We start from the raw sequence: 10,178 nt of genomic DNA, 5'->3' as shown, positions 1-10,178 counted from the left end.
GCATAACCACGTTTCCTCCTATTTTGCAGTTAGTTATCAGTTTATCAATTAACTAGCAAAAATGGGGATTTTTAAATTTTTTTTTTTTTTAAAAAAAAAGTAAGGTTATCTACATATCTTCTCGAGAATAAGATTTTTGTAAAAGAAAGATGGATGAAATTGAGTAGTAAGTACCCCACGTTCCCACATTATCTCTTAGACTCCTACAGTCCTGCTTCAATGGTCATTTAATTAAACAATATAATTACATAACCAATATTTCATACAAGTATTTATTTTCACTCTAGATGACCTTATTTTCACCCATTTTAAGATTTTGTATAAATGAGTCATAACTCATAAGGTTATTGCAAAAATTTCATGAAAAACTAGTTTGAATAAGGTAAGGTTAGGAGAAGTAGTGGTCATCTAAATGCAATTTACAACTAACTAAACTTACTTATTCGAGGGTTGTCCTACAAGCTACAGTGCAATATCTATTTCACGACCGTAATTTTGATTAATGAAACATTTGACTTATATGATCCAATTTGTTAGTTTTTAGGGTGTTTGCCGCTCATTTGCATCAAATTTCTTTTGTGAATGTCCTATATGATTGACTGATTGTATTAATAATTTAGCTATGCTGTGAGAAAAAAAAACATAAAAGTATTTAAGAAACACGTAAATTGCACGTTGCATTTCGCTATCATTGATCAAATTTGATGATTCGAAAAGGAATATCTCCTACATGGGCTGCATCTACATTTCAACTTCAACACCATTTACTGGCGTACTAGGACTATTGGACTAGTAGTATGTCGGTATATCCCTAAATCGGCCCAATAAGCCCATTAAATTTATGTGAACACGTTCTGCTATGTTGGGCTTCTGCAAGAACAGAAGACTCAATGTTTTATATTTCACTATGACTTCGATTCGATGGTCAATACTACAAACTCTACAAGTCAACAAAGTAAGTAATACTCATTTTAAATGAATTAGGTTGAAATTAACACAAGTAATGAATTATCAGTCTTTATGAACCTGGGGATATCTACTGAGTACTATCTAGGATCTAAATCATAATACAATTTACCGTATACATGTCGTGTTGTGGATAAATTTTCAAAAAAGAGGCCTTGAAACTAATAGCCTACATCGGCTACGTGCCATCATGGTATGACATGCTTACATACCAAATCAAGTGTCAAGTACTTTAGCATGTCTTTCATGCCAGAGTACTAGTAGTGTCTTGTTATGTTTTTCCATGAATGTATCACAAGTAGGGTATCATTTCGGGCAAACAAATCGGATTGGGTTTGGGTTGAAACGAGTTCTTTTGGTTGTCGGATCGGGTTGAAAAATTAACGGATTGGTTGGCATGGGTTCATGTCGGTTCGTGTTAATATCGGGCCGGGTTCATATCAGTTCGTGTTAATATCGAGTCGGGTTCATATTGGGTCGGGTTCGCTTCTGATCAGGTCAATTCGTATACAAAATTATAAACAATGTCGGGTTATTACTAAAATCACAAATTTCAATACATTTATATTATAATATCGGATTCTTGCTTAGATGGATGATATGGGTTTTGGATGTTAATTTTGCTACCTAAGAGAGCGTCGCACAGATCTGGTGTGAAAATATTCTGACCATGTCAGTTATTATAAATTTATAGTTTATTACGGAGTGTTTTTTAATGTAAACTATTAGCTTAGTTTTTAATTTTAATTTTTTTATCTTTCTTATCTAGACATTAATTTATAAAAATGTTATAATAGTACATGTTATAAACGGTTTGAATTAAACGGATCGTAAGCGGGTTACAATTTATAAACGATTCGATTTAAAACAGATCGGGTTGTAAACGGTCTGGACTGAAAGAGTTCGGATTGTGAACGGATTTTTTACTTGTAACATTTTCTTTATAGTACTGGGCCGTGCCTGTCCCTGGGCGACAGCCGAGTGCCTTCTCTAAGAAATAATCTCGTAACTATTATCCACCGCATTAATCAATAATTTAAATAATGAAATGAAAAACTAGAAAAATAAAGAAAAGAAAAAATAAAAAGAGTAGAAAGGAAAATAAAAAGCATTAAAAAAAGGGGAAAGGGTAAGAGAGTGAGCTAAGAGGATGGTGGAGGATTTTGGAGGATTGAGCCACAGCATAATGTAGGGAGTAAAACGTCACCAAGCATGTCAGCATACCTTGAAATCTTGAATGCCGCAAATACAAATATTATCTTTCTATTTTAGAACCCCAGATGCCAATCCATGTGCTTTTTTTTAATATTGTTGTTACAACTTAATTACAGGTACGGAGTACTCCATATTTTGTATTACTACTCGACCCTACTCAGTACTCAACCATCATCATCATCATCATCATCTTCCCCTTCGTCTTAATCTAAAAGCGACCTTTTCAATTTAATGCCAATTCTTCATGTATATTCACTAATTTTATCGACTAACAAAGAGTACTACTTTGGTGATTCCGTTTCATAATTTTATTTTTAGTTGGTTTCATAAATTTTTTAACATTTATCAACTTTACTTTCATCTTTTATTGAGGCATAACACATTAACAAAATTTATGGAGTATGTATTCACACTTTGCCATTTGAAGCCAAAGAATAAGAATTGATTGTTTAATGTGTTAACGTGAAACTATTTGGGGTCGCATGCATAATCTTAAGTTTAAAAATGAAATCCATAGCAAAATAACCAACCTACACCAAGAAGTTTACTATTTTGGTTGGTAATTGTTAAATCAATGCTCTTTAACTAGTTTATGTTTATATTCTGTAAATAAAAAGTAAATAATATTCTGCATTTCTACTTGAGTATTTTCTCTATTATTTTTCTGAAACAAATTTTTTCTTTATATATCTTTGTCCCATTCTTTCGTGACATATATTTCTCTATTTTTGAAATCTTCAATTTCAATTTACCCCTATGGTACAACTAATCGAATTTTTAAGGAATATTTTGCAAAAAAGAAAGATAAAAAGAATCTAAAAAAATTACAAATTATGGAGTATATTCGCTTAAGTGCTTGTCAAAAGTCATAAAGTACACATTTTCAGTATGCTAATTATAGTAATAATAGTTATGATGAAAATGGTCTCAAAAATTAGTTATAGTTACTAGAATTGAGGATTTATATTAGGATCACATTAGGGTTAAATTCTAAATTTTGAGTTACATAGTTTGACAAAAAGTACATCTGATCAAATACCATTAGCAACAATCTCCATTTTCCACGTTGATGTTGACTTAAATGGAGAAAATGCACACGTAAAATTAACCTATTCAACCAACAAACAAATAAAAGAAACAAACTATCAAAATTTCAAAAATTCTTTGACTCTACTAAAATTGTTAATTTGAAAAACACGACCTTATTAATTATACACCAGAGTATACCGGGTGAACAATACTCTCACACTCCATTTCGACTAGTACGGAGTACATCTGTACATGGCATGTGGCTTAAGAATGTATCCACATCAGCACCAAAAAGGTAGTAAATCAGATATTTAATGCAAGATATACTTTTTATTATTTTTTCTTGTTTTTTTCGGGTACCCCCAAATTTCTCTTTATATCATCCCATCCCCCCCATCTTCTCTTCTTCTACTTCCTTCCTCCCTCCCCTTTTCCACAAACCCATCCTTCTGTATAATTCTCTCAACCATTTTTGTCCCTTTTTTTTCACTAAAAGAAATTAATTAAATTGTTTATCTCGTTCAGAAAAAGAAAAAGAAAAAGAAAAAGAAATGGGAACATCATCAAAAGGAGTAGGAGTAGGAGTAGTAGTAGTAGTTGGAGAAGAAGAGAAAATGCAGAGTGTAACAACAAAAACTGAACAAATAAAAAATCCATGTGATTTCTGCAACCAACAAACGGCTGTTATCTACTGCCGAGCTGACACCGCTAAGCTTTGCTTGTTATGCGATCAGCACGTCCACTCTGCCAATTCCCTCTCCAGAAAACACGTCCGTAATCTCCTCTGCGACGGTTGCGGAACCCAACCCGCCACCGTCAAATGCTTTACTCACAACCTCCTTTTCTGCCACGACTGCGACTTTGATCTCCACCTAAACGACTCCTACCCTCACGATCGATCCGTTGAGGGCCTCTTCAGCTGCCCCACCGCCTCTTACCTAACCACCGCCATCGGCCTCGATCCCGCCACCAAGAAACCCACAAAACCCGCCGTTGATGATGATTCACTCCTAATCATCGACGGTGACGGTGCTCACGATCCTTGGGCGGATTTGCTGGTACCAGCTCATCATAATGTCAATGTGGGACCCACTTTCCCATGGGGATTTGATGATAACGCGAATGATGATCCTGGGGTGGTTAATGGGTTAATTAAGAACTGTTTTAATGGGAAAAAACAGGAGGCGGCGATGAAGCAATATTTGCACCTTCAAAAGAAGCGCAAGGATTCTGATCAAGAGACTGGTGATATTACTAATAATCCTCTGCTTGTTGTTCCTGCTGTTGCTAATGACGATTTTATTTTAGGATTAGAGAACAATAATAATAATAATAATAATAATAATAATACCACCTCTAATTACGATATTAATCAAAATCAATCAATCTTGTTTCAACAACAACAACAACAGCAACAAGATGAAGCGAATTTCACATCTTTCATGGGGTTGACAACAAATAATACTATAAATAGTAATAATGCTATTAATGTGGATGGTCCTGCTGCTGGAAATGTCATGTGGGAATCTAGTCCCACCAATCCTCCTATACAGGTTTGTTTGTTTAATCTAATCTTTTTGGTTTAAAGTCTTGTTTTGAATTAATTACAATCTAAGTTTGATTTAATTAAATAGAGAATTGTGTTGGTTGCCTGATTTGGTGGAATGCTTACCTGAATTAGTAAGTATGATATTTGTCTTCAGTAGGTTTACCTGATTTAGTAAGATTGTTAATTTATGTTTTGTAGACTTTCCTGCTTGGGTAAGAATGATATTTATCTGTGTAGAATGAGATCAGAACACCAATTTAGCTAAGCTTCCCTGCTCGATCTTTTGAAGTAGTAAATGTAATTTTCGAGCGTTCTTTGATCTTACTCTGTGACTCAGGAGTGATTTCAATTATACTCCGTAATTCGTATATAAACTAAGGTGCTTTTTTTGTTTTTGTATGAACGATTAAATTAAAAAGTTAGACAAATGCAATAGTTCATGGAGGTCGTCTATCCTCCAATAATACATCAGTAACAAACCCTCCCCTCTTTCTTAAAATGAGAATTGGATACTTAAGTACTACCTTATCCAGAATTGAATAGTTTGATCACATTTATATCATTGAGCACTTGGTATTTTAGAATGTCCGGAAAAAGTTTTCACCTTGGCGAGTAAAGTAGTAGTGATTTATGAATAGACTCGACTATATGCTTCGATTTGTTGATCATTAGTTGCAATCCTTAAATCTTTACCAATTAAGCAGGTTGTCATCCACTAACAATCCTGACCTGTAATCGTACAGAATGCGGTTATCTTGTGTACTAGCTAGCTAATTAAGGCCATTTGTACTTAGGATTTGTCTATTGATTGATCTATCACATTCACATTGTAGTGGTGTTAATGTTTTTCTTGGTTATTACTTGAACAATAAGTGAACAAGTAATTATTTGATTACTCAATTGCTCTAGTGAATAATGAATTAACGATGTGTATTTTGAGTGGTTCAGATATGGGATTTCAACTCAGGGAGAATGAGGGATCATGAGGAAGGCGGAAGGTTAAATATTGGGTACCGTGAAAGTGAAGTTGGTTTTATGATCAACACTAACAGCTACAACAACTCACTTGTACCAGAAACTGGTTTGCCAACCTCAAATCTCTATGACATCAATTGCTCGGATGATATCCGAATGTTTAATGTATGTAACCCAACCCCCTTATGAATTATATACTGTAATTGACATATAGTAGTTTGTATGTTACTGAAATTGGGTATTGTTATTTGTAAGTACAGAGTAAGATGCAAAATTCAGCAGTGAGTCAGGGTCCAGCAACACCGGAGAACAACAATGTGGCTATAATAAGGCCATCATCGGGTTCAGTTTTTGGTAAAAATAAAAGCATAGATATTCATTTTATGGATCAAACTGTTTTCCTTGGAGGTGAGAATGGAGTAAGAACAGAGGCCGACATGGAAATGCTTGCACAAAATAGAGGCAATGCCATGCAACGTTACAAGGAGAAGAAGAAGACAAGAAGGTAGCTAGCTACACATTTCTTAATTACTTGATTTTATGATCTAGATTCTAGACTAAGTGACTAACTCTAGTTCAATTAATCTGTTGAATATATGAATAGATATGAGAAGCATATACGTTATGAGTCGAGGAAGGCAAGGGCTGATACACGTAAGAGAGTCAAAGGACGATTTGTCAAGATCAATGGTGCTTCATCTGATCAATGGTCTCCTACTGATACTGTGTAAATATTTTCAAGATCGACTTGTTTTTCTTCTTTTTCCGAACAAGTTTTGTCTACTTCATCATTCTTTTATCCAAATCCAATACAGAATGGTGACGTTTCACACGCCATTTTTAGTTCTTGTAACTCTTATACCCAGCCATGTATTAGCTAGCTAGCTGTAAAAATAATCATAGAAAATAAGGTAAGGAATTCACTGCTAATTTAAGAGCAGTAGAATTTGAATAAAGTACATTTGCTTCTGCTAATAAACAACTTGTTAGATGAATTATGGTCATAGCAACTAGCTTTGTTTTTTGTAATTGAAAGTTCCTATGGCCAATGGGACACACTAGCTGAAACACTTGGTTGGTGCATACCAAATAAAAAACAAAGATATGATGCTGTATTGCTGTGCTGTGCTGTGATGTTGGTTTAAAGAATTCTGTATAAAAAATAATGTAAGAAAGAATTCTGATCGATTCATTCCGCTTGTTGTCTCAAGTCTGAACCAAGAAAAAAAGACATGGTGTTGTTATTATATCAACTGAAATTGTGCAACTGTTAAGAGCCTTAAAATACATTATCGTTTGAGAAACCGAGCTAGCTAGCTAGCTAGCTGTGAGATTGAATTCAATATAAATTAGGTGTATTTAATTCGTTATGTCTGTCAACAATCAGCTGCATTCGATCCCCCACCTCTTGGTTGAATTTCTCATCAACGGGATGTTTATTATCTATAAATACTCCAACAGAATGTTCAAACTAAAAAATCGCATCATCAATCGTTCTGATTTTTTTAAATGAAAATTCAAACACTTTGTTTGTCATATGTACAAAGGGAAGAAAAGATTGTAAAATGCTTAGTCATTCTTGTTGTAGTTTATGTGTTTTCAAGGCTAAAATGAATAACAAGAATGTAAGATTTACGGAACTTGTTGTGCCGTGGTAACCAAACCATTGCCTTGAAAACGAGATTCGGTGCAACCGGGGTGCACAATTGTATTCACCGATTCGTTCCCTAAGGTTTACACAACTCTCAACCCACAATGGCACTCTTGGGTGTGAGATGGAGTTACTAGAACTTAAGCCCAAAAGAGAGGAGAAAATAAGATGATAAGGGAATGATTTTTCTGTAAACAACTCAAGAAATGAAGCATGTATTTATAGGATCAGTGGAGAATACAAAACAGCCCAAAGAAACCAAATGACTCAAAGGAATCCAATAGTATTGAATCACCGATTAAACTCATGATAATGAAGGGTTTATAACCCCCATAATCAAGAGAAATAATTGACCAACTTAATCACCATAATCAGAATGATAATTGTCCATAAATCATACTTAAAAGGCTATTATAAAAGAGGAATCCAAAGAAAAGATAAAAAACCGGACAACACAAAAAACTGATCTTGAAACCTGCCGGTTTCCCAAAACCGGCCGATTTTCGGTGCACTTCAAGAAATGTCTTTTAAGTCCGTTTTTCAACTCGCGCTCAAAACCTGCCGGTTTTGGAAAACCTGTCAGATTTTGAGCGGACTTTTCCATCTTTAAATTCCAACAATTCTATGGTAGCTATTAATTAATCAAACAAGTTATTATGCGATCTGTCAGCAGTACCGGACTCCTGGTATTATATACTTTTATTAGGGTTTAAGGTTAATTTGCTTGCAAAGGTTCACTTTTTCATACCTCCTACGCGGGATTTGGTATTACACTTCTGTTTGTAGTCTCCATCACCATTGGTTCTGTGAATGGAAATAACCAAGGTATGCATATAAAATTAACTCCATAAATTAGAGTGTGTTTGTATTTTAAATAAGCTACTTTGGATGATAAATTATCAAATGATTGATTTGAAATTCGGATTGGGCCAGAAATATTATTAAAGGACTACATTTAAAAAATTGCAAAACCTATTTTAGAGTTGGGCCTGATCTTTATGAAAACCCAATTAACAATGACACTTTTTTATTTGGGGTTTGCACACTGAATTGAGATGATGGACCATAACAAATCTGGGTATACGATCTGTGTCAAGAAGCGGTAATTTCCGTGTTAAAAATTCTACTTCATTGGAACTCATTGGAACAAAAATGAGAGATCTCCAACCTCATAGTTAGGGGTGTAAACGAGCCGAGTCAACCCGAGCTTTACCATGTTCATGTTCATGTTCATTTAACTTATGCGAGCTCGAGTCCGAGCCCGAGCTTTTAATCAAGCTCAAAAATCTGTTCAAGCTCGATTCGTTTAAAAGATTTTGTGTTCGCGAACTGTTCATGAACGGCTCATTTATTAATCGAGCCGAGTTTATAAACAAGCTTTTTTCATGAACGAGCTTTCTTAAACAAACTTTAGAGTATAACCACTTGAAAATCTAACAAATTATAATCATATCTAATAATAAAGATTAAACTACATTACTTTATTTGATAAACAAACTAATAATTTAGAAAGAGTCAAGGAGCATTAATTTAGCAATTAAAATTTTATTTCACAATATTTTTATTCTATTATAGATTTCAAAAGTCAAAAACATGATTTTTATTTATATTTGAAAAACGTATATATGGTAAAATATGATACATAACATAACTAGACGAACTTGTTCACGAACATAAATGAACGAGTTGTTCATGAACTTAAATGAACGAGCATACCTATGTTCATGTTCAAGCTCGTTTATTAAGCGAGTTTCAAAAGTTGTTCAAGCTCGGCTCGTTTAATAAATGAACGAACATGAACGAGTTTTAAACGAGCCCGAGCCCGAGTAGTTTATTGACCGGCTCGGCTTATTTATACCCCTACTCATAGTATTAGAAATTCATTATTAATGTTCGAGTTCTTGCTTGGTTCTAAACTAAATACAAAATGGAAGTAACATTTCAATCTAGTAGAAGTTCAATTTTCCTTTAAATCCAAAAATCCGAGGAAATAATCTAAACAGTTAGTTTGATATGTGGGATAAAGAAGATAATTGAGGTAGGAATATACCGTGAAAATGAGATATTATCCCCTTTATCTTTATGTTCTTTTTTATAAGACGCAATGATTTTTGAGAATGAACTTTGGTAATGCCAAAACCTCGCGGAAGCGCCTTTGAAAAAGAAACGGGTGATGTGTTACATTATTCCTTCCGTTCCTAAATAATAATTAGTATTACGTAGGCATTCCTAGGCAACGTAACATTTGCATTATGAAGCAAATAATCAGAGGGAAGAAATCAGAATTTAATATATGGAAACTAAAGTTTGAATTATATATAGAGTATGATTAAGTGGGACTTTTTGGTATGACTTTACAACAAAAGCAAAATTGCACTTCCAATTTGAAATTCTATTTCTCGTTGGATAATTAGCTACAATTTGTTTACTTTTACAATGAACGCTTGGGTCATAAATCATCATTAATTTTGAAACTACCAAAAATAGAGAATTGTCATTGACTTTCAATTATACTCCGTATATTTCAGTATAATCCTCATTTATATATTCTATATGCCGCGAGAACATTTTCATCATATAATTAGTACGTTGTACATTGTTTATGATACAAGTACAACACATAAGTAGTAGAAAATTGTCACATATAGTAAACCAGACTTAATAAACCATCCTCAAACATGTGTATGCAAGGATGCTTTGCCAATTGTCAATTCATTTAGTACATAGTGTTGACACACGTTTATAAACTGTTTAAATAAAATTGATAAATTAAGTTTTCTTTTACTTATCAAG

General features: G+C 33.8%; 1 protein-coding gene across 1 annotated transcript; it reads left to right on the top strand.

Moving 5' to 3' along the window:
* The first annotated feature begins 3,254 nt into the window (after positions 1-3,254).
* Positions 3,255-6,690, top strand: LOC110785750 (zinc finger protein CONSTANS-LIKE 15). The gene is made up of 4 exons (XM_021990256.2): positions 3,255-4,763; positions 5,708-5,899; positions 5,995-6,239; positions 6,339-6,690. Exons 1-4 carry the CDS (start codon positions 3,762-3,764, stop codon positions 6,463-6,465), a joined length of 1,566 nt encoding a protein of 521 aa, XP_021845948.2. The 5' UTR covers positions 3,255-3,761; the 3' UTR covers positions 6,466-6,690.
* The last annotated feature ends 3,488 nt before the right edge of the window (positions 6,691-10,178 follow it).

Source organism: Spinacia oleracea, chromosome 1, assembly GCF_020520425.1.
Source record: "Spinacia oleracea cultivar Varoflay chromosome 1, BTI_SOV_V1, whole genome shotgun sequence".
NCBI lineage: Eukaryota > Viridiplantae > Streptophyta > Magnoliopsida > Caryophyllales > Amaranthaceae > Spinacia > Spinacia oleracea.
This window is presented reverse-complemented; position numbering and strand designations above follow the sequence as displayed.

What these genes read in the sequence shown, in the direction of transcription:
- LOC110785750 (XM_021990256.2), top strand. Translation starts at nt 3,762, where the DNA reads ATGGGAACATCATCAAAAGGAGTAGGAGTAGGAGTAGTAGTAGTAGTT. An exon ending in CCACCAATCCTCCTATACAG is followed by an intron (nt 4,764 to 5,707) that starts GTTTGTTTGTTT and finishes TGAGTGGTTCAG; the next exon opens with ATATGGGATTTCAACTCAGG. An exon ending in GAGAAGAAGAAGACAAGAAG is followed by an intron (nt 6,240 to 6,338) that starts GTAGCTAGCTAC and finishes ATATATGAATAG; the next exon opens with ATATGAGAAGCATATACGTT.